The 25,869-nt window shown below is 38.4% G+C and overlaps 1 protein-coding gene across 1 annotated transcript in view; it reads right to left on the minus strand.

Annotated features, from left to right (window-relative positions):
* Positions 1 to 2,960: 2,960 nt before the first annotated feature.
* Positions 2,961 to 25,869, minus strand: part of SLC25A17 (solute carrier family 25 member 17) — a 43,038-nt gene continuing 20,129 nt past the window's right edge. The window contains exons 2-9 of the mRNA XM_006729911.3: positions 24,170 to 24,230; positions 21,655 to 21,721; positions 20,095 to 20,246; positions 9,037 to 9,153; positions 8,014 to 8,159; positions 7,830 to 7,925; positions 5,511 to 5,593; positions 2,961 to 3,848 (exon numbers count right to left, since the gene is read on the minus strand). Coding sequence (XP_006729974.1) covers positions 3,701 to 3,848; positions 5,511 to 5,593; positions 7,830 to 7,925; positions 8,014 to 8,159; positions 9,037 to 9,153; positions 20,095 to 20,246; positions 21,655 to 21,721; positions 24,170 to 24,230 — 870 coding nt within the window. The 3' untranslated portion in view covers positions 2,961 to 3,700. The remainder of the gene's footprint in view (positions 3,849 to 5,510; positions 5,594 to 7,829; positions 7,926 to 8,013; positions 8,160 to 9,036; positions 9,154 to 20,094; positions 20,247 to 21,654; positions 21,722 to 24,169; positions 24,231 to 25,869) is intronic.

Below are 25,869 nucleotides of genomic sequence, written 5' to 3' on the forward strand. Positions count from 1 at the left end.
TCAAACCAATGGAAAGAGGAAAGATTGCCCCAAAGTAAAACCTAGCTGATTTTCTTGGTTCAAACAGCATTTATCTGATGGATATTTTGGTGACAGATGTTAACTAGACTTATTGTGGTGGTTGTTTTGCAATATAAACATATATCGAATCATTATGTTGTATACCCAAAACTAATATAATGTTATATATATCTCAATATAAAAACCAGCATTAAGCATATATATATATTTCATGTACTGTGCCAGACGCACATATATATCTCTCCATCTGTCCAATAGAAAGGATTACCTTGCAAGACTGTTCTGAGGATTAAAGAAGATATATATATCTCTATATAGATATCTGTACATGTATTACAGCCTTGTGAGGGAATCATTTCCATCGGACAGATGAAGACACAGATTCAGAAAGGTGAGCACGCAACTTGTCTGTGGCCAGGATGCTATTAAGCAACAGAATGAAAATCTGAAGCCAGGTCTGGCTCAAAACCCAGAGTGATTTCCACTCACTGGTGTGATCTATTCAAACAGCCGGCCCCCTCGACAGTAATAATCATATAATGATAAAAGTCATTGCTAACATTTATCTAGCTCTTCTCACGTGGCAAGCACTGTGCTAAGCAATTTATATATATGATCTCTTTAATCCTCACAATCACAGGTAGGTTTATCAAGACCTCCATTTCACAGTTGAGGAAACTGAGTTTTACACAAGTTCAGTAATCACTTTGTTCTCACAGCTGGTAAGGAGTGGGGCCGGAGTTGAACCTAGGTCTAATTCCAGAATCCATTCTTTTCATCCTTACACTTGACTGCAGGAAGCTCAACTCTTGTCCTGATTCCAATGAGGCAAGTCAATTGATAGTTCTGTCTCGATTTCCTTGTTCCTTAAATGGGACACTGTTCCTTGTCCTTCCCAGAGATATGGGGGATGTAAGATAAGAAAGTGCTGAAGCTTTAAGAAAAACTGCTATATAAATCTAGGCACAGTCAAAAGTTTCACTCAGATTTTCCCTCTCTGGCGATCATAAAGGGATTTAGTTGACATCATTAGCTCTTAAACATCCTCTCAAGTGGGTAGTGAGTATTATCTTCACTCATCAGAAAGCTGAAGCATAAGGAGATGACGTAATGTGCTAGTCAGTCAGTGGTTGAGCTGGGAATAAAACCCCAGATTCTAGCTCCCACTGCTTATGTTCTTACTGTCAATCCTGTTTCTGCATTTCAAACTTAATTGTAAAATAGAGGAGGGTAGAAATATCAGTGTCCACTTCAAAACACAGATTAAATACTTACAGAAATTAAATTTTCTACTGCAGCGACACTAATATAACCCCAAGGCTCTTATCCTCACATTCTAGAGAAACTGCATGAAGAATCAAAAATAAAAATTTCCATTTCTGCAGTATACACTTCAGCTCCTTAGTCTTCTCAAATAACTTATTATTAATCAAAGGTTTTACAAAACTGGGTGAGTCATTACCTAGTTTCAACTAGTGAGTCTGTAAGCTTCCTTTCATAGGGAGCATAAAACCTCAGTATTAAGTTGTTCGCTCATAAAATCAGAAAAAAGAAGCATCAAATAGATTTTCACATCATAAACACTTCATTTAACTATATAATTTGACTTGGAAATTATTCTAACATACCAACCTGAGCTCAAAATTCAGTTTCCAAAGTGCACTGCATAATTAAAACAACAAAATCACACACATTACACTTTTATGATCATTCTTCTCCTGCATAAAAATCAAAGTAAGTTTTGTGCTTCCCACCCAAGCCTTACCACAGACACACACAAACCTTAAAGTAAAATAGAAGGTAGTAATGAGGCCAATTCTCTGTCTTCAATAGGGGACGAGTGTTCAGTCTAGTTCCCAGATTATGAGCCCCTCCTAAATCTTGCTTTCTAGAACAACACAACCGTCTTCCAATTATCAGGAGCTTGATAATCACCTATTTTTAAATTACCACAGGGACCAGAGAGGAAATAAGAGAAATAAATTTCCACTTTCAAAATTGAACTAAATACTGGAGTCCATAGATACTTCATTGTTCCTCTCTCTGACTCCAACTGAATTAGACTTATAAATGAAAAGCCTGTCATTTTGTTATAGGGACAAAAACTAAGTCACAGGAACCCAAAGGGCTATTCTCAAATGACCTCTCGGAGTTTGCTTCTCGGGTGGCTTGAGAGGCCTAAATTCACCCCTAGCTGCATAATAAAAGTCCAACCACCTTCAAACGTGCTATGAGGCGAAAGTAAAGGATGATGTGGGGCACTCAGTTTTCTCAGGGGTTTTTTATTTAATCCATTAGTCCAACTTTCCTTTGAGAAAAATCTTTGTCTTGGTTTCTATCATTGAAACGAATCATAGCTTCTGTTGAGTCAGGGGCTCTAAGGTCTCTCAGACTTTAATGTGAGTATGAATCACCCGGGGATCTTGTTAAACTTCAGACTATGATTCAGAAGGTCTGGGACCGCGTGCCCAACAAGCTCCCAGGTGATGTCAATGCTGCTGATTGATGCATACACTTTGAATAGTAGGACTATAAGAAATGTTTCCAAATAGAAATAACCTCAATCAGATGTTTATACTCAAAAGAGATAGCCTCCACCAGGACTTTGTAAAGGGAGAGAATATTCCAGAGCCTAAACAGGGTACCTGCTCCTTCTCCCTTTTCTATGATTTTTTTTTTTTTTAAGATTTTATTTATTTATTTGAGAGAGAGACAATGAGAGACAGCGTGAGAGGGAGGAGGGTCAGAGGGAGAAGCAGACTCCCTGCCGAGCAGGGAGCCCGATGCGGGACTCGATCCTGGGACTCCAGGATCTTGATCTGAGCCGAAGGCAGTCGCTTAACCAACTGAGCCACCCAGGCGCCCGCTTTTCTATGATTTTTACGAGCTAGTTGTAAACCCAATGTGGTACCTGAATAAAGGCATCTTTTTAAAATGTCTTCTGTGTTGACAGTTTATTGGGACTCGACTTGATGGGGCTTGTATGGATGAACATAAAAACTTCAAGCCTTTTGTAATGAAAGGGCTGATTCAAAATAAATATTTTTAATTATGTCAAACACTAATGAATAAGTGATGTTCATAAATAGTTTATAAGAGAATCATTTGGGATTAATCATTTTCATTTCTCCCACAAAATAAATAGCTCATGTACTAAAGGAGACACCTTTCCTTAAGCAGGAGGAAAGAAGTTCAAGTCATGCCTGTGGAACAATCATAATATTTTTAGTGAGGAAAATACCAAGATTAAAACATACAAAAGTATACGAGGAGAATTATATGGTATTAAATGTGTCCCCAGAATCAGAGGAAAAGAACAGCTGGTAAATTTAAGAAAGATTTTAACTGGAAAAGATTACACATGTGAGCAATAGTCCATTCACCTTAAGAAAAACAATAAACACCCACAAACTTCCATCTTCAGGTTTTCAATAATGGTTTTTTTTTGTACGACCATTAGACTAACCTCCCCCACAAAATTCACAACCAACCATCATAAAAATTAAGTTGTGGACAGGTCCAGCTGGCTATATTCCATGTTTACCCTTAGACGCTTTTCCAGCTAATGAGGGTAAAATTCATGGTGCACACAGCAAGAATAAAAAGAGAATCACTTCCCTTCACACAGAAGGAACCCCCCATCTTGAGCATCTTTTTGCACTTTGCAGTGTGAGGCGTCTCAGTGCTTGCGGGCACTCTTCAGCCCCATAACTGTGAAGGTAGCAGCCGTCAGTTTCTCATAAACCAGGAACATGAGAGCAGCAGTGAGGACTGTCTGTAGCAGTTTGGCTTCAAGGCCTTTGTAGAGTCCCATGATTCCAAAACGCCTAAAAGAAAAGAGGTTTGAAAAAAAAAATAAAAGGTTTTCTTCATAAAAGTCAACTCCTGGATCGAAGAAGCAGGCTATCATAGCTACCACTTATCCCCGAGGGAAGATGTTCCAAGACCCTCGGTGGATGCCTGAAACTGAGGTTAGTACTGAACCCCCTATTTTTTTCCTATACACACACACCTGTCATAAAGTCTAACTTATAAATTAGGCACAGTAAGAGATTAACAACAATAGCTAATAATAAAATAGAATAACAATATACTGTAATAAAAGTTACAGGAATGTGGTCTCTCCCTCTCTCTCTTATATCTATGTATTGAGATGCAGTGAGGTGAATGATGCAGATATTGTGACTTGGCGTTAGGTCCTATTGACCTTCTGACGGTAAGTGAGAAGGAGGATCATCTGCTTCCAGACCGTGGTTGACTGTGGATCCCTGAAACCATGGGAAGGGACACTGTGGATGAGGGGGGAATACTGTATTTGCATTTTCTAAATTTTATATAAGTGGAATCATATGGTATGAATTCTTTTTTGTCTGACTTCTTTCACACGGCATAATTATTTTGAAATCCACCCATGTGGTTGTATGTATTAGTAAGTCCTTTCTAATGAGCAGTATTCCACTGTGTAGATAGATAGTAACTTGTGTGTCTACTCACTCAATGATGGGACATTTGTGTTGTTTCCGGTTTTTGACTCTTACAAATAAAACTGCTATTAATATGTGTGTACAAGTTTTTGCACAGACATATTTCATTTCTCTTGAGTACATAACTTGAGAGGAAACGTGAGGTCCTATGATAGTTGTATGTTTAACTTTTGAAGAAAATACCAAACTTTCCAAAATGGTCGGACCATTTTATTTTCCCACCAGCAGCACAGGAAAGTTCTGGTTGCTCCACATTCTTGCCAATACTTGGTATGGTGAGCATTTAGTTTCAACTTTATACCAATTCTTTATCTTTGATTTTTTTTATCCCAAGCATATTGTTTTTATAGTAAATTTATTTACTTTCAAAGTATCTTATATCTAGGAACAGTTATAAAATTATGGCAGCTTTTGCTTCAAAGGAGGCCCCTGACTTATTTGAAGCCCCTGAGATTCTCTAAATGGAATGATACAGGGAAACGATAAAAGGACCTGCTTCACAGGGCCGCTGTCAGGATTAAGCGAGGTTACCCGTTTGAGGTACGGAGCTCAGTGTCTACCACAAAGCACTCATCAGCACTGCTGTCATCATTACAATAATTATTGTTACTCTTCCTACTGCCCCCTCCCTTTCTCACTATGACTACTGCGCTCCAATAGCTGTTCATTTCTATCTCTGAGAGAGGTCGCAGGCTAAGCCACTGACGGCAGCACTGCTAAAGGCAGAACAGTCTCTGCATTAGATGATAGCAGGCTTCCCTCTCTGAAGGAGTTCTGGATATTTCTAAGTCACAAAGAATAAAGACCTGGAGTTTTTCCGTAACTTCCCCAAATGCTGCCATATTGCACTAAGCCCCTAAAATGAGAAATGTCTGAGCACAGTGTGCAAGGAGCGGTTTCTAGGCTGCTGCTGCCAAGGCAGTGGTACAAGTTAAGCAGATCCAGACACTCCCTGGCAGAGATGGCTGCTGAAAGGACAGAATGTGAAGCATCTACAAAGCTCACTTTACTCGTTGGTGAAGAAGATAGAGAACATTCCGAAGACTCCCCAGGGTTCTGTTTTCGGGGTTTAGTCTGTGACGTCCAAACTGGGGAAGAAGAAAAACAGATCAATTTCCACCTGCGGAGGAAATTATGTTGGAGTAATGTCTTATAGTATACAGTAATAAAAATATCCGAGTATGCAGATCTCATGAATTTTCTCTTTTTCACTGAAATAAATGAAAATAAGAAATATTTTTCGGGGCGCCTGGGTGGCTCAGTTGGTTGGGTGTTCGACTCTTGGTTTCAGTTCAGGTCATGGGATCGAGCCCCACGTCAGGCTCTGTGCTCAGCGTAGAGTTCTGCTTCAGATTCTCTCTCCCTATCTCTCCCCCTCTGCCATTCTCTCTGCTCTCTCTTCTCAAATAAATAAAATAAATAAATAAATAAATATTTTTCAATGAAGCAAGCATGAATTTTTACTTCAGAGAATTATGGGGAAAATACTCCCTCAAAAGAAAACAAACATGCCCACAATGAAGATTTAGATATTGATGGTATGGCTTACCCTCTAGTCCTTTAGAAAGTTCTTATAAACTAATCAGTTAGAACCACTACAATCTAAGCTCTTCACATTATATGTTTACATTATAAAAGTATCAAAATACACTTATTTAGACGCTGAATTCCCTTATATTAAGTACCAATTTAAAAATAGCACATCAGTAGAAACACTTTTAACAGAAGGTAATACATTTTTTGAACTGAAATATTTTTGGGACGCCTGGGTGGTTCAGCGGGTTAAGTGTCTGCCTTCAGCTCAGGTCATGATCCAGGGCCCGGGGATCGAGCCCCACGTTGGGCTCCCTGCTCAGCGGAGAGCCTGCTTCTCCCTCTGCCTGCCACTCCCCCTGCTTGTGCTCGCTCGCTCTCTGACAAATAAATAAATAAAATCTTAAAAAAAAATTTTCTTTTCACCATCACCGCCATTTTATCTATCAATAAATACTTTGAATTTTTTCTGCAAAGTAGATCATGAATCTGTCCATGTCTTATCTCTCCTCTCCACTGCTACCACCTTAGTGTAGGGCACCATCACCTCTCACCTGTACTATGGAAATGGCCTCCTACCTGATTGCCCTCCCACCCTTATCTCTTAACCCTAGGACCAATTCGCCACACAACAGCCACAGGAATTTCTTGAATTGTAAATCAGATCACACTGCTCCCAGTTTAAAGCCCTTCAAAGGCTTCCCACTCAAGTGAGAATAAAATCTAGAATCCTCATCTATAGCCTTCCTTGCTACTTTTCCAATCTCATCTTGAGCCACTCTCCAGCCAGAGTGGCCTCTGTTCAGTTCTCAGTCATCACCAAGCTCTTAGCACATCATGTTCCCTCTACCTAGAATGCTCTTTGACGGTTGGGTCCTTATCTTCCTTTAAGTCTTGATATTTATATATGTCTCCTCAGAGGAGCCCAATCCTTAATCACCCTGTCTAAGAAGATCCGCAACATGCCCCTCTCTACCAAATCACAGAATGCAGTTCACCTCCTTGATAGCTCTTTTCTCAACTTATAATTAACTATTTATTTTGCTTATTTACCATTTTATTCTTTCCTGTTACCTCCATGAGGACAGGGATTATTATTATTATTATTATTTATTTTTTTTTTTTTAATTTATTTGAGACAGAGAATGAGATAGAGCATGAGAGGGTCAGAGGGAGAAGCAGACTCCCCGCCGAGCAGGGAGCCCGACGTGGGACTCGATCCCGGGACTCCAGGATCATGACCTGAGCCGAAGGCAGTCGCTTAACCAACTGAGCCACCCAGGCGCCCCAGGACAGGGATTATTATTTTTACCCACCATGTATACCCACTCCTCACAGAGAGTGGGTGCTTAATAAATATTTTGATGAATGAATAAATAACTGAATACAAAAACCCAGAAATTTGAAAGTACTTCAGAAAAACTAAATCATTAATTCCTCCTGAATGAACTAAACAAATCAACTTCTGATTTTGTATGATTAACCTAAGCAAGTCTACTTAAATGAGAAGGAAACAAGCTTATACATTCCTAAAGTCATTAAAGAACCTCCTCCCACATTGGGGTTTTCTGAGACACTATGTTACCTAAGAAATTACAAATGTAAACTTTGTTCCAAACCAAATAGGAAACCAGCTGAGAGCCAGCCTGCTGAGCAATTATCAAACAAATGGAAAAATGGTATAGCCTACCAACTGACAACTTTATTGCTTTATTAACATTGCTTTAAACAGAGAAACCATGTACTTCAGAATGTTGTTTGACTAAATGGAGGGAGAAGCCCAGCACTCACCCTCAGAATTGACTGTATCGTCTGCATAGGATAGGTGACGGTGGTAGCAATCGCTTTGGATATTGCACCAATGATGAACACATCCAGAGAAGAAAGCTGGAAAGCAAAGAAACAGCAAACCACATCAATCCAAAAAAGAGAGTGTCAGGGATTATTATCTGCTGCTTTCAAAATCAGGGATTACCTTCGCTCGTTTCTTTAGAAGCTGCCTTTTTAAACCTTCATAGAACATGAACTGGATGGCAGGATTGAAGACCAACAGCAAGGAAGGAAATGTGCCATTCCATAAAGCCAAGATTCCTTCATCTCGAATGATCTGGTGAAAAGCATCTAAGCAAGAAATCAAGGACTTTTGATTACAGTCCCCTAACCGGAGAACACAATGTGAATTTTGTTCAAATGTATCCAGAACACAAATCATACTGGTTCTATTAAAATTTCCTTCTTGCAATGATAGTCTAGGGGCAAGTTCATCAGTTAACTACTTTTTGATAATCATCAGACACTGACAGTCACCATGTTATTGACAGACCAACTTAAATCACAGGCAACTCTTCCTGACAATCTGGTATTAGAACGTCAGGTTTTCCTAAGTAATCACCACCACCACGACTGAGAACTCTGTCTTACAGAGAATTGTGAACTTATAGCCCACGTGTTTCACAGCAAAGTCCAGGACAACAGACAGTACCCTGGGATCCATTATTTAGGATACGACTTAAAAGAAAATCACTATTTTCATTATAAAGACGGATACATGGGAAAGGAGAACCAGGCAACGTAGTATTATTAAACTCAAAGTCATCAGATATTAATAACTATATCCAAAGACAACACTAAAAGAAACAGTGTAGATTATTCTTTAGAAATATTGACCCCTCCCACCAACACTACAGCATACTTCTCTACGTCCTGACATTGGGTTTGGCCAAGAGGACATTAGCAAACAAGATGCGAACAGGGGCTTTTACAATTGGATGTGTCCTCTTGTGCTTTTGCCATCATCAAGAGAAGAATATGTGTAGGCTGATCCCAGCCTAGATGAGTCAAATCCCTGTCAATCCATAGACACATGAGCTAAACAAAGGCTTACCGTTACCTGTGGAGATTTGAGGCTATCTGATATGAAGCATTATCGTGGCAATAAATTCCAGACACAGAGAGAAAAGAAACTCCTTAAATAGGAACTCATTCAACAAACACTTACCAATAATACCTTTGTAGTTGGTTGGTACGATGTCTTCATTCCTAAATTTTGCCCCTTGCAGCTTCAGTCTGGTGTTTACCACCCAGAGTGGAGTTGTTAGCAACACATTCACCACTCCTTTAAAAAGAAAGAAGAGACAAGGGGAAAGCAAAATGTAACCTTGCAAGCTTTGCTGTCTTACGTTAAAGCTACATACCAATGTTTCATTTATACTTCTGCCACTGACCTACTGGGAGACCTGAGGGAAGGTGTCTCTCTGTGACAGGGTACAACACAAGCCACCACTGTTAGAAGCAATTCAGAAGCCTTGCTGAGAGCAAAATGGCTGGCAGCAGTACCTTTCCACACTTACATAACAGGAAATGATCTGTTTGTCAATTTATATAGCATCCAAAGTAGCAATTTTGATCTAATTCTAAGTACGTTTTTAAAATGACAGTTTTAAATAAGGCTTACTGATCACATGCTAAGTCCATGACAATATCTAATAAAACACATAATTTGCAACTCTCACGTAAGTAGCTTACATGGTTTTAAGTGAGCATGGATTTGGTACAATGGGTGACAAGTGGGAGAAAGTGGTGACATTTGAAAGAGCTTCACCAGGAACTAGAGGCTCACAGAAGAGTTCCTCATCACTTAAGGAATTAGGATAGGCAGGCAGCAAGCAGTAGTTATGAACCATCACAAAACACCTGAAACAGCTTCGCAAGCATCATGATCCTTACAAGCTTAAGGATGGGGATGTTGGTCCCCCAATGTTGCCTCAGAGTGGAACAATACAATGAGCCAGGTGCTTCTGTTTTGAAAACACATGATCCCAAGTTAACACCATCTTGAGATATTAAAATATTCCTCATCAGTCCTGGAATGATTAAAAAAAAATACCAGATAGAGTTGTAACAAAGTGCCTGACACATAGTATATACTCTATAAATATTTGTTAAATAAATATTGAATAAACCAATGAACAAACTCAGTAAACAACCACACATTCCAAGCTATCTAGCTCTAGCCAGGCTCTGAAGAACCAAGAGGCATAATCCTAAGGAAGAGAAATCTTTTACTAAAAGTCACACAACAGGAGAAACAATGTTTTGATTTAAGGACTCTCAAAACACACCATTCAGAAAACACAAGTCCAACCAAAGACAAGCTCGATGAAACAGCCAAGAGATTAAAATCCTATTTTTTCATCTGTTGTATATAGTTGCTGAAGTAAGATAATTTGTTATCTCTTTCTTAAGAGCATTATGAGAACACTTTTCTCAAAATAAAAGACATTATCAAAAATTTTATGAGCTGTATTCATTATATTTTTAGAGTCACATAACACACAAGGAGTCATCTTTAGTTATGACTCACTATACTCATGCATTGTCACTTAAGGCATTGATCATAATCTGAAAAAGCCTTACCTAGAGATTCTTGCTAGTCTCATTTTTAAAAAAGTGCCAGTGCTCAAGAGGTCAAGATAGAAGAATATCAATACATGCCTACTTGCCCAGACTTTATAATGTGTTCCTATTGAATGCAATGCACACATCACTTGACAGAAAAATCAACAGCAAGAAAAATGAGACTAGAAAGTACTACTGAGCAGTCTATTGCATTTTTTTTTTCAGATGAAGACAGGAGAGCTCAGAAACAGAGATCACAGGCTTCTGTAGATAATGTAGATAGGCAAAGTGTAAAAACCTTTTTAAACAAATGAAATGTGTTGTCTATTAAACAAACTCTTCAGAAATCAAAATTCCTTTCATGCTCTATTCAAGAGGTAATTACCCACAAAACACATCGGAGGCAATCCAGCCTAGATTTAAGATTTAATCATCATTTAAAATTCTGCTTTCGGGGCGCCTGAGTGGCTCAGTTTTTAAGCATCTGCCTTTGGCTCAGGTCATGATCCCAGGGTCCCGGGATCCAGCCTGACATCGGGCTCCCTGCTCGGTGGGAAGCCCGCTTCTCCCTCTCCCACTCCCCCTGCTTGTGTTCCTGCTCTCGCTATCTCTCTCTCTCTAATAAATAAATAAAATCTAAAAAAAAAAAAAAAAGAGAGAGAGTCCTTTAAAAAAATTTTTAAAAAAATAAAATTCTGCTTTCATATATATCTTTGTTTTGAGCTGAAAGACTGAGAGGATTCTTAGGACAATCTCCAGTATAAAAATGCACTGTATCATTTAAAGAAGAGAATATAAAGTCCTTGTGAAAACATTTGTATTTTGAAGCTTTTTATCTGAGAAGTTCAAGTACTTTGTTCATCCTCTAAGCCAAAATAGATGGAGAGGTATTTTTTAATCACTATAATTTTATGAGTTCTGGGAAAAGACACTCAAAATATTTGAGGATCCAAAACTTTACTGAAGTAAAGGACAGCATTCCACGGAAGAAAAACAAGCTACAAACAGTCATGATGAGAGATTCCAACTTGACTAACGCATGATGGATATGGCTGAAGGATAAAGTTGTCTGCTTATTTATAAGCCCACGTAGAAAGTTTGTTCAGTTCTAAGCTGTGGTTGTTACTTCACTTCTAAGATGGGGATACTAATATTTTACCTACTTAATGACAAGAAATTGTTTTTCTTTCAATGCAAATGATTCCACTTTCGTTTTTCTTTGTAAAAAATCATTTACAAGAAAACAGAAGCAAAATTAAGAGATGAACAATAACTGAACACACACATTGAAATTATTCACTGATTCAAGGAATAATTGGAACACAGCTGTTTACTTCTGAAATCTTGAAAACAAAATAGTTTTATTAGCAGTGAGTCTGTTAAGGAGAGAAAACAAAAAGGAAGTATGCTAATTGTGTATGCACTTCTGGGAAATAAGTGCAATGACCACTGATACAAGAAAAGGGCAGATCAAGGTCATAAATCTAACCACTTGGCTCCCTATGAAGGAATGCAACTTGATACACAACAGGAACAAACCTGCCTTACCAGATTTAAGACTGGAGGGCAGGAAAGGAATATGAACTGTCAACAATAACACCACTGGCATTCAAAAACAGTTATGGGTAAAAATCCCAATTTCATAAAAATGGCAAGTATCTTCTTCATTTAAATTTTCTGTGAGATTCTGTTCCCAAATCCCTTCCCAAGGTATCAAGCTATATGAGCTTTTTTCCTATGAAAATACAGTAAGTAATAAGTTTCTAAGTTTCAAGCAGAATTTGAATAACAATTATACTGTTCCTAGTTCTCCTTGGAGACAATGAAACTCATTTCTACAGTGATTTTAATACATGACAAGGCTCACAGCAGGAAAAGAAAAAGTGGTTCTAATTCTAAGAATGCATAGGTATTAAGATATGAAAACATGTTATGAGGAGAAATTTAAAACTCACAAAAGTAATTCCCAAAGAATTCCTTACTTTCAGAAAAAGAGACCCTATAATCAGAGAATCTCAGAATTATAAAGGACCATAAAATACATTTGACCAAGGGTCTCTCAACTGTTATACAATCCACATTTTGATTGTGAGCTGGATAATCCTTTGGGGCAGCAGGTGGGGTCGTTACTGTGTATCAGACAGACAACAGTAGCTGTAGAAGGATGGAGTCATTAAATGGCTTGGTACATTCAAGGAATCACAGTTTTCCAGGAGAGGATGGGAACAGTAGAGATCAAGCTAGAGGTAAGCAGTATCACAGCAGATCTTGTATGTTGGGCTCTTATCCTGTATACGGTGGGGGCCTTTTATGCTGTAGGGACCATGACTTTATCCTACATGCAAGTGGCAGACATCAAGGGGTTTGAAGCTGGAGATAACATTATTAGATTTGGGTTTCAGAACAGCAGTTCCCCACCATCTCTCTGATAAGACATATAACAGATGAGGCTCATAACTGACACAGACCCATTGCACCTTTCTTTCACATACTCCAGAAAACACTTCAGAGTGTAAGTGAATGAGAATGATATGTCTTTTCTCAAACCTGCTTATATCAGTTTTGAATCTGTTACGGTAGGCAAAACTTTATAGGTATGGGGTATGTACAAGAAAAGGCATAAAACTCCTATCAGTGAACCAATAAGCCTTCACCATGTATTGAAGAAAATGAAAACGTATATATTTATACATCTTAAGTTAAAATAAAATACGAGGTAAGTAGGCTATTTATGATACTCCCTATGTCAACTGACTTTTAAAAACTAACTGCCCTACCATACCAGTCTAGCTGTGTTATGTATAGGGGAATCTACTGTGATTATAGATGTGTAAGAGTTAGAAAGGAAAAAAGCAGAGCACAATGAGAGAAAGAATAACAAGGGTGTTGTGTACCTGGTGGAGAATGGAATGTCAGATGTCAGCAAATAAACAGCTTTGAACAATTAAAAAAGATTTCGTACTGAGGGTTGCTAGAGGGGAGGTGGGTGGAGGGATGGGGTGGCTGGGGGATGGACATTGGGGAGGGTATGTGTTATGGTGAGCACTGTGTGTTGTGTAAGACTGATGAATCACAGACCTGTACCCCTGAAACAAATAATACATTATATGTTAATAAAAATAAATAAATAAATAAAATTTAAAAAGATTTTGTCATATATTTCATGAATTAGTAGTTTCATGGAAAGTTATTGAGTTAGTCCTTGACAGTGAGTGATAAACTTTTAAATGTCAATACATAAAACTATAGTAATCTAAAATATATTAAAATTAAAATTTTACAAATACTTGGTCTCAGGTATTTGTTGCAATTATGTAAAAAAGAAGGTTCCTTCTGTACAGGATATCCTTGAATCTATTCTGATTTTTTTCCCAAGTGAACAAATCTCAAACTTGAATTCTTTGAGTTATGACACTGTTAGAAAACTATTCTTCCAGAAAGGTTAGCTAGGCAGGATTATGCAAAGTAGGTAAGTAAGGAAGACTTCAGGGGCGCCTGGGTGGCTCAGTCGTTAAGCAGCTGCCTTCGGCTCAGGTCATGATCTCAGGGGCCTGGGATAGAGCCCTGCATCGGGCTCCCTGCTCAGCGGGGAGCCTGCTTCTCCCTCTCCCACTCCCCCTGCTTGTGTTGCCTCTCTCGCTGTGTCTCTCTCTGTCAACATAAATAAATAAAATCTTAAAAAAAAAAAAAAAGGAAGACTTCAGACGCAACAACAGAAATGGCTATGGATATGGAAAAGAAGGAATGGATTCTAGAGATACTTAGGAGACAGACTGATGATGGTTCTTTTTTTTATTTTAAGTAATCTCTATGCCCAACATAGGACTCAAACACTCAACCCCGAGACTAAATGTCACATGCTCTACTGACTGAGCCAGTCAGGCATCCCTGAGACTGATGGTTCTTGATGACCAAACGATTGTGGTGGGTGAGAGAGCACTCGCTATGATGACTCCTGGATTTCTATCCTGAGTTACTTACAAATCTTTATTCATTTCCTCAGAGAATAAAATCCTGTGTGTTATACTCTATGTAAAAGTTGGCCTGGTGGGTAGTCAAAACGTACACACTTTCACTTATAAAATAAATAAGTCATGGGGATGTAATGAACAGCATGGTGACTATAGTTAATAATATTGTACTATGTATTTGAAAGTTGCTAAGAGAGTAGATCTTAAAAGTTCTCACCACAGGAGTGCCTGGCTGGTTCAGTTGGCGGAGCATGTGACTCTTGATCTCCAGGGTTGTGGGTTCGAGCCCCATACTGGGGGTAGAGATCACTTAAAAATAAAATCTTAAAAAAAAAAGTTCTCACCACAAGGAAAAAAAAATTTAACTGTGTGGTGATGGATATTAACTATCATTTTGCAATATATACAAATATCAAATCATTATGTTGTACACCTGAAACTAATATAATGTTATACATCAATTATAACTCAATTAAAAAAATGGTTGGCGGGGGCGCCTGGGTGGCTCAGTCGTTAAGTGTCTGCCTTCGGCTCAAGTCATGATCCCAGGGTCCCGGGATCGAGCCCCAAATCAGGCTCCCTGCTCTGCGGAAAGCCTGCTTCTCCCTCTCCACTCCCCCTGCTTGTGTTTCCTCTCTTGCCGTGTCTCTCTCTGTCAAGTAAATAAAAATCTTTTTAAAAAAATAAAATAGGGCGCCTGGGTGGCTCAGTTGGTTGAGCGACTGCCTTCGGCTCAGGTCATGATCCCAGGGTCCTGGGATCGAGTCCCCACATCGGGCTCCCTGCTTGGCGGGAAGCCTGCTTCTCCCTCTCCCACTCCCCCTGCTTGTGTTCCTGCTCTCGCTGTCTCTGTCTCTGTCAAATAAATAAATAAAATATTTAAAAAAAATAAAAATAAAATAAAATAAAATAAAAAGGTTACAGGTGAAAGTTAATTAGATCTAAATCAACCTAAGACCAAAATGAGAGTATTAAGCAGAAGAAAAGCTCAGAGACCAAGCCAAAACACATCAGTGGCCTCATACTGGTAAAGAGGAAAACTTGTGGGGCGTGAATACTCTTGGACTGGTAACTACTTTTCAATTAACTCATTTAAATTTCAAATGGACATTTATATTATTCAATTGTGTGGCTCCCAAAGTACTAATTTTTCAAATATACCAAAAAGTGATTCCACAAAATAGAACACTAAAAGTACAACAGTTAAATCAATTAATTTAGGGGTCCCTGTGTGGCTCAGTCAGTTAAGCATCTGCCTTTGGCTCAGGTCATGATCCTGGGGGCCTGGGATCACGCTCCGAGTTGGGCTCCCTGCTTAGCTTCTTCCTCTCCCCCTGCCATTCCCCAAGCTTGTGCTCTCTGGCTCTGTCTCTCTCTCTCAAATAGATAGATAAAATCTTTAAAAATAAATAAATTAGGGTGCCTGGGTGGCTCAGATGGTTAAGCGTCTGCTTTCGGCTCAGGTCATGATCCCAGGGTCCTGGGATCGAGTCCCGCATCGGGCTCCCTGCTTAGCAGGGAGCCCACTTCTGCCTCTCTCTCTCTCTCTCTCTCCCTGTCTCTCATGAATAAATAAATAAAATCTAAAAAAAAAAAAAAATTAAAAAAAAATTAATTAATTTAGTTACAGACTAAAATGGATACACACAAAAAAATAGGAAATATATCTACTTTCTTTCCATCTCTTTAGTAAAACTCTGACTAATTTAACAAATATTTTGTTCACCCAGCAAATATTTATTGAGCACATGTTAGGAATTGTTCTTACTGGGAATATAGTCATAGTAGTAGGAGGAAACATGTATATATACTCCCTAAGAAGAGGTATGATAGGGTGCCTGGGTGGCTCAGTTGGTTGAGCGACTGCCTTCGGCTCAGGTCATGATCCTGGAGTCCCGGGATCAAGTCCCACATCGGGCTCCCTACTCAGCAGGGAGTCTGCTACTCCCTTTGACCCTCCCCCCTCTCATGTGTGCTCTCTCTCTCTCTCATTCTCTCTCTCAAATAAATAAATTCTTTAAAAAAAAAAAGAAGAGGTATGATATATATATATGTATGCATTAACACATATATGTATATATGTAATCTTACATATAATTATATATAAGATACACTACATATAAAAATACATTTAATTGTAACATATATATGTGTTCTGTATCTGTGTGTATGTGTGTGTGTATATATATATAGCCATATATATAAAATACCCATATTTTTATCTATATATTATCTATATATCTACATATTATTATCTTAAATATACATATAAATATATATTATATAAATATATATATTAAACATACATATATTTAAGATACTTGCTCTTATGGAGCTCACATTCCACTAAGGAGACACAGACAGTAACTAAATATTCATAATATCAGGTTAATGGCTCCCTAGAGCTTTTAAAATCTCAGATGACAAGGATCCAAAGTCTTCTAAAATCTGGCTCCTGTTTACTTCTCCAACCTTATTGCTCATGTTCTTGTGCTCACTTCACTTACTAACTAAATTAGAGAGCTCACTGTTCTAAACATGGTCCTGTATTTCCTCAATTCCCTACCATTCTCTCCATCAGAAAACTGTCACCACTCATCTACAAAAGTTACTAATCCTGCCCAGTTCAAGAGCCACGGCTTTCTATAAGCAGATCCCTCCCAGCTAAAAGTGATCTCTCTTCTTCCTATGAACCTCTAAAGCGTTAACCATTATGATACTAACTACACTGGGCTGTGTGCTAAAATATCTTTGTCATATTTGTTTTCACACTCATGGTGGGCTTCATGGGTGTGCAACCCAACTTGTGCCTGGTTTAATCTCATTGCCAACTGTCTTGAAATGCTAATAAATTGTGAACAAGGAGTCCTGCATTTTCATTTTGTACTAAACCTTGCAAATTATGTAGTCAGTCCCGTTCATGTTAAACATCTCATGTAGACCTCAGTCAAAAAATAAATCATGGGGGGCATCTGACTGGTTCAGTCAGTAGAGCATGTGACTCTTGATCTTGGGGTCATGAGTTTGAGCCCCACGTTGGGGGTAGAGTTTACTCAATTAAAAAAAAGAGTAAAATAAAAATCATGGAAAGCAAGCAGGGAAGGTATTGTAATCTTTTTCTTTTTAAAGAGACTTGGGGCACCTGGGTGGCTCGGTTGGTTAAGTGTCTGACTCTTGATTTTGGCTCAGGTCATGATCTCAGGTCGTGAGATCAAGCCCTGTGTCAGGCTCCCTGCTCAGCATGGAGTCTGCTTGGGATTCTCTCTCTCCCTCTGCCCCTCCGCACCCCCTGATTGCACGCTCTCTCTCTCTGTAAATAAATAAATAAAATCTTTTTTTAAAAAAAGAGAGAGACTTCAATTTCCATAAATTCTGGAACACTGCTAAACAGGGATAAAACTATCTTCTCTGGATTAAAAAGACAAGAAGCCAAGTCAGCTCAGAAATAAACCTTTTTGTGTATATGGTCAATGATCTTCCACAAGGGTATCAGGACCACTCAATGGGGAAAGGACAATCTCATCAAATGGTATTAGGAAAACTGGATATCCACACACAAAAAAGAATGAAGTTGGACCTGTATCTTACACCACATACAAAAATTTATTCTAAATTAAAGATTAAAAAAATTATTCTAAATGGATTAAAGACCCAAATGTAAGACCTAAAAGTATAAAACTCCTAGAAGAAAACAAAGCAGAAAATGTTTTCGTGACATTAGACATAGCAATGACTTCTTGGATGTGACACCAAAAGCATAGACAGAAAAGCAAAAATAGACAAATGGGACAAATATCAAACTTAAAATTTTTCAGCAACAAAGAACATAATCAACAGAGTAAAAGGCAACAGAGAATGGGAGAACATACTTGCAAATCATATATATCATAAGGGGCTAATAATATCCAGAATATATAAAAAATACCTACAGCTCAACAATCAAATATCAAATAACTCTATTAAAAAATGGGAAAAGGACTTGAACAGACATTTCTCCAAAGATGATATACAAACGGCCAATAAAGCATATGAAAAGATGCTCAACATCACTACTCATCAGAGGAATGCAAATCAAACCACAGTGAAATATCACCTCACACTATGATTGGGATGGCTATTATCAAAGCAAAAACACCCAGAAAGGAACCCTAATGCAAGCTGGCACAGCCCCTCTGGAAAACAGTATGGCGGTTCCTCAAAAAGTTGAAAATAGAGCTACCCTACGACCCAGCAATTGCACTACTGGGTATTTACCCCAAAGATACAAATGTAGTGATCCCAAGGGGCACATGCACCCCAATGTTTATAGCAGCAATGTCCACAACAGCCAAACTTTGGAAAGAGCCTAGATGTCCATCAACAGATGAATGGATAAAGAAGATGTGGTATATATATACAATGGAATATTATGCAGCCATCAAAAAATGAAATCTTGCCATTGCAACAACGTGGATGGAACTACAGGGTATTATGCTAAGTGAAATAAGTCAATCAGAGAAAGACAATTATCATATGATCTCACTGATATGCAGAATTTGAGAAACAAGGCAGAGGATCATAGGGAAGGGAGGGAAAAATGAAACAAGACAAAACCAGAGAGGGAGACAAACTATAAGACACTCTTAATCTCAGGAAACAAACTGAGGGTTGCTGGAGTGGGGGGGGTGGGGTGGGGTGGCAGGGATGGGGTGGCTGGGTGATGGACATTGGGGAGGGCATGTGCTATGGTGAGAGCTGTGAATTGTGTAAGACTGATGAATCACAGACCTGTGCCTCTGAAACAAGTAATACATTATATGTGAATAAATAGAATTCCTTTTCAAAAAACAAACAAACAAAAAACACCCAGAAAGTAACAAGAGCTGGTAAGGATGTGGAGAATTTAAAACCCCTGCTGGTGGGATTATAAAATGGCATAACTGCTGTGGAAAACAGTATGGTGGTTCCTCATGAAATAAAAAAAGACAAAAAACAAAACACACACAAACACACACAAAAAACCCCCTACATATGATCCTGCAATCTCACTTCTGGGTATATATCCAAAAGAACTGAAAGCAGGGACTTGAAGAGATATATTTGCACAACCCATGTTTATAACAGCAACTATTCACAGTATCCAAGAGTTAGAAACAACCTAAATGTCCATCAATAGATGAATGGATAAACAAAATGTGGTATATATATACAAGTAAATATTATTTAGCCTTAAAAAAAATAGAAACCCTGTTACATCCTAGAACATGAATGAACCTTGAGAACATTATGCTAAATGAAATGAGCCAGTCACAAAAAGAAAAATGCTGTATGATTCCAGTTATATACGTCATCTAAAGTAGTCAGATTTATAGAAACATAAAGAATGGGGTCGGAGAAGGGGGTAAGGGGGAGTTGTTGTCTAATGGTTATAGAGTTTCACATTTATAAGATGAAAATGTTCTGGAGATCTGTTTCACAATAATGTAAATAAACTTACTATTAAAGCATACACTTAAAAATTGTTAAAATGGTAAATTATATGTTATATGTTTTTACCAAACACACACATACACACAGAGAGCCAAGTCAGAAAATTAATTATATTCTTTGTAGCATTACTTTGTGCTAAAACAACCTCTTAGGGGATATATGAACCATAAGATAAATATTAAAATATAAAAAATTTTATACTCAGAAAACTTTGTTACCTGCAACAAATCCAACTACTAGATCTTTTCCAGTAGTAGAACGTTGACCTTTGACCCAGACTGCTTTGAGACTATTAAAAGTGTAGAAATAGACAAAATTGGAGCAGCAGAGACTGGAGATAACTGGAAACCACCCTCGATATGGTGCCAGGCTAGAGGAAAAACACAATAAGCAATGTAAAGATGCTGGACAAAAGCTAGTGGAAATGGGCAAAGTCCTAGGAAAGGCTGACCATCATTCACATATTCTCAAAGTCCACTCCTACACTACGACATACTCCAAACTGTACATATATCTCACATTCTAAAGGCTGTCCAAACCAAGAAATCTTTCCTACCATTAATGATGCCAAAGAAACAACACACTTTCAATGACTGATTTTACTAGTTTCCTCCCCTTGGTTTCCTTCTGCAAATTACTATGTAAAATTAGAGACAATTTCTTCATGGCTGTTAGGTAATATAGCATCATTCACATTTTATTATAGGGTAACAACACTTGAAAATGAAGTAAATATAGACATAATAAGTGTAAAAAAAAAAAAAAAAAAGAAGTGATGGCGGCATGTTATTAGGGCACAGGAACCAGGCTGAAGGGGCTCCCACCTGTGACAGTTTCAACACCAAAATAATATAGTATAGTAATCAATTGTAAACCACTGAAAAACCAGGAATTTCTGAGTCTATACTGCTACTAAAGTTTCTCTTCATAGACTGCTGATAGTTGCGAGAGAGGAAAAATTAAATTATTCAGTGGCTAACCTGAATCTGAGAAATCATAATTAACCAATGAAGGGCAGGGGGACAATACGTGACTCCAGATGTCATATCCTAAGGACAAAATATCACCTATGCATTATTCTGGTCAAGAATGCATAGCCTCAGTCTAATCATAAAGAAACATGAGGCAAACTTAAAATGAGAAACATTTTATTTTAAAAAAGGGGGGGAGGGGAGCTATATTCTTTAAAAATGTCAACATCATGGGGTAAAAGGCTTTGATGTATGGTGTATAACTTATTCTTAAATAATTCTGAAAAAAGTCTGTGTGGTGTGTGTGTAATAAAGACAGAAGGGGAAAGGAGAGAGAAAGCGGGGAGAGAACATAAGAACAACTGGGAAAATAAATGGGAAAAAAGTGTTAATAATAGGTGGATCTGGGTAAAGCATATACTGATATTCTTTGTACTGCTTTCAGTTTTGCAACTTTTTGTGAACTTGAAATTATTTCCAAATAAAAAGTCAAAAAAAAACCCCATAATCTGAATGCATCTGATAGGAATGAACTAAACAACAGCTTCTTCAGCTCACTGTAAAAAAACCATAAAACATAAAACAAAGCATTGGTTTCATGGAAGACTCTATGATCAAGAATCAAAATGGCCAACTACAAAACTTTAAAAGATGAAAACAATTATGTACTTACAAGTCAGGCAATTACAGATTCACAACTACTGTAAGTCTACGAGAATGGAAAGAGAGTGAGTGCAGGTGTGCTAGAGGCCCAGCAATCTCCTAACGGGCTGCTTTGTCTAACAAAATGGGCAAGGTGGTACTCACAGGCCTTCTTCCTTAATGATCTCGAGGAGCACCATGTGTGTAGTTTTGGACTTTCTTTTCTCATCAACTGTAAGATAAAAGAATAAACGTTTAAACTAAATTCTTTGAGAACTATTATCTTTAGCATCAACAAGTTTCACTGAAATGCCATTTACCTCACCTGAGCAATCTCCCACCCCGTTCTTTGAGCTCCCTAACTTGCCTCAGAACTCAACCAATCCTCCTTGTTCCTGTGTGCTAAATTCCCAACTGAGGATTCCTTGGGTCTCATCTGTTATTCATGAACCTTTAAGCATTTTAATTCAACACCTAATTCCCAAAGCAAAAGATGTGACAGGAATCTTATATTTCATAAGGCTTTGTTTTGTTTTGTTTTTCAAAGTTACATATTCTCATTTTTATCTTAACATCTTATAAAGTAAAGAGGAAATGAATTACCATCTCCTTATTAGTGGAGAGGCCAGACCAAAAGCTGTGAAGGACACATGTAGTTGGCAGCAGAGCCAGGATTAAAACTCAAGGTTTCAAAGTTTTAGGCTTGTGCTCTATTTCCTAATCTAAAAAATAAAAGGTCTCAAAAGGATGAGAACTGGGGTGCCTGGCTGGTTCAGTTGGTAGAATACATGACTCCTGATCTCAAGATCATGAGTTTGAGACCCACCTTGGGCCTAGAACTTACTTAAAACTAAAAAAAGGATGAGAACTCTGCTTTTCTTGGCATTCTCACTGAAAATCACAAAACCTCAATTAACCTCACATTTCCTACCCACATTTGGAGAGTATTTTGAAAACATAAAAATGTAGAAATGGAACAATTTCCTAAGAATTAAAATTGTTATCTATACGGTTTTCGGGATGGTGAATAGGAAACTCCTACAGAAGGCAATCTGGCCATAGCTATCAAAATTACAAACAGGCTTACCCTTTGATCCAGCAATCTCACTTCTGGGAATTTATCCCATAGAACTTACAGAAACTAAGCAGCATATGAACAAGTCTATTCCACAGAAGAGAAGAGGGGTGCCTGGGTGGTTCAGTCAGTTGGTCATCCAGCTCTTGGTTTTGGCTCAGGTTGTGATCTTAGAGTGGTGGGATCAGGCCCTGCATGGGGATCCACGCTCAGCGTGGAGTTCGCTTGTCCCTCTCCCTCTGCTCCTCCCCCTGATCACACTCTCCGTCTCTCTCTCAAGTAATAAATAAAATAAAAAAAAAAAAAAGAGAGAGAGAGAAGAAACCACCTGAGAATCTACAATAGGGGAAGGGGAAACAGGTTCTGGTGCATCTACAGTATGGAACCATTCTACAGCTAGAAGGATGAAGAAGCTCCCAAAGCACTGATTTGTAAGGCATCCAAAATATGCTGTTAAGTGAAAAATGTAAGCTACAGAACAGTGTGACAAATATGCTTTTTGTGGAAGGATGGGAGAAAACTTCTATATTCTTATTTGCTTGTTATTCCATAATGAAACTCTGCAAGACTATTTGAGGGAATAATAAAGATGTTATCTACAGAGGACAGAAAAGGGGAAAAGGGGCAGATAAGAGTAAGATTTTCCACTGTACTGTGCATTGTTTTATATATTTTTGGTTTTGAGTCATATGAAAAAACCTATCACAAAACTCTAAAATTAATTTATAATAATAGCCATGAAGGGTTTTAACATAGGAATTAGTTTATTCAAAGCTAATCTATTCTTATCTTTTCACGTAAGTTCTGGCACAGGTTTATAATTTTAAGTTGAAAAATACTGGGGAAAAAACAGGCAGGAATTATAGAGAGTTGCCTAGTCCTATAATGCAAAAGAGGCAAACTAGGACTACATGCCCAATTTAGCAGTGACTGTGGGTGTTTGGCTCCACCGTGTCTCCTATTCTTTGTTCTCTTTTGAGAAGATCTATCCCCAGCAAAAACTCTCCCCACTGTGCCTTAAAAAAGTCATGTTGTGAGGGCACCTGGCTGGCTTAGTTGGTAGAGCACGCAACTCTTGATCTCGGGTTTGTAAATTCAAGCCCCACGTTGTATGTAGAGATTACTTAAAAAAAAAAAAAAAAAAAATCAGGGAGCCTGAGTGGCTCAGTCGGTTAAGTGTCTGCCTTGGGCTCGGGTCGTGATCCCAGAGTCCTGGGATCAGCCCTGCATCGGGCGTCTGCTTCTCCCTCTCCCTCTGCCTCTCCTCCTGCTGTGCTTGATCTTTCTCTCTCTGTCAAATAAATAAATAAAATCTTTTTTAAAAAGTTATATTGTTTATTAGAAAGAATTGTAATGATTCAAAATTATTAATGCAAACCCACTCAGGTTCTCTCAGAGAGTGGCTGAGACTATAACTCATCCATGAATGCCTCTCTGTTAATTAGGAAACAGCAATGATGACCAGTATTTAAAGTCAGTGGAAACAGACAAGGGTAGATCGCTAACAAAACAGATATCCTTATGTTAACTTAGAACTTATGAGAAAAATATGTTTGCTTCCTGACACCAAATGAAGAGAATATGATGCCTACAAAAGGTACTCACCTTGAAGTCGGAGTCGAGCTGTATCCAAGGGAAAAAATACTGTCATTGCTGTCACACTTCCCTGAAAAGTTTGAAAAGCCTTTAGCAATTACAGTTTCACAAAAACAAAAAGCCACAACTTTTAAGTGAACAAAAGTTTATTATTAACAAGGGGTCAAATCAGATTTTCAGTGAATAGACATATACAATATTGGGATTATTATTGCTCAAGTTCTATAGTTATATACTTAAACAGAAGTATTTGATTTTCCAGAAGAAATCTTTTTCTCATACTGAAAAAGAAAATGAAGTGGGTCCCTGGAGAGGACAAACTTAGGGGTTTGCAACCCAGGACAAATGTAAAAGATAGCAGATAAATGGATTTTTTAGCCTTTTATAGGTCAGTTGCTGCTCCTATGCTCTCTCTGATAACCCCACAAACCAAAATATCCAGTAATCAAACAGGTATATACTTCTATTCTCTTTGCTTAATCAATATATTTACCACAAAGTAAAAGAAGTGTAAAAATCATATTATTCGTTAAAATAGTTTTGTTTGGGGTGCCTGGGTGGCTCAGTCGTTAAGCGTCTGCCTTCAGCTCAGGTCATGATCCCAGGGTCCTGGGATCGAGCCCCGCATCAGGCTCCCTGCTCCACGGAGAGCCTGCTTCTCCCTCTCCCACTCCCCCTGCTTGTGTTCCCTCTCTCGCTGTGTCTCTGTCAAATAAAATCTTTAAAAAAAAAATAAAATAGTTTTGTTTGCTTGTGTTTTAAGTAAAATAGGGACAATCTGGGCTCAATATTCTATAAATTCATCCAGGGTAACACAATGACAAAAAATATCGGGGACGGAAGCCAACACTAGTCTTTCCATTCATAAAATCCTATGACAGATAGGGGCGCCTGGGGGGCTCAGTTGGTTAAGCATCTGCCTTTGGCTCAGGTCATTATCCCAGGGTTCTGGGATGGAACCCCACATTGAGCGGTGGGGGCAAGGTCCCTGCTCAGTGGGGAGCCTGCTTCTCCCTCTCCCTCTGCCTGTTCCCCCACTCTCTTAAATAAATAAATAAATAAATAAATAAATAAATAAATAAATAAATAAAATCTTTAAAAAAAAATCCTATGACAGATAAAAACCACAAGCATCTAGTTTGGGATGAAATCTTCCAGTGGGTTTACGGTTCTCAACCCAGATGGAGGCCCACTGGTGTATATTCTCAGGCGTAAGATCAAGTTTTAGGCTAATAATCTAATAATAGTTACATATAATATTTTAATCATGATAACAACTGGAAATTAGGTCAATCTTATAGATAAGAAACATTTGCCAGGTCTCTTATTTATTTAAATAGGTCAGCCTGGGGCACCTGGGTGGCTCAGTTGGTTAAGCAACTGCCTTCGGCTCAGGTCATGATCCCGGACTCCTGGGATCGAGTCCCGCATCGGGCTCTCTGCTCAGCGGGGAGCCTGCTTCTCCCTCTGACCCTCTCCCCTCTCATGCTGTTTCTCTGTCTCTCTCTCTTTCTCTCAAATAAATAAATAAAATATTTAAAAAAAAATAGGTCAGCCTGCTTGACAAGGGAGAACACTGTGTTGTCCTATTAGTATTCTTCAAAACTCAGATGGAATGTTACCACCCCCTGCCCATCGGGGTACATTCCTCTATGTTGTTCATTCCTCTGTGTTCCCACAGCACTTGCTTATGTCTCCTCTACCAGCAA

The sequence above is a fragment of the Leptonychotes weddellii genome, chromosome 5 (assembly GCF_054177405.1).
Source record: "Leptonychotes weddellii isolate Sample4059 chromosome 5, ASM5417740v2, whole genome shotgun sequence".
NCBI classification, from domain to species: domain Eukaryota; kingdom Metazoa; phylum Chordata; class Mammalia; order Carnivora; family Phocidae; genus Leptonychotes; species Leptonychotes weddellii.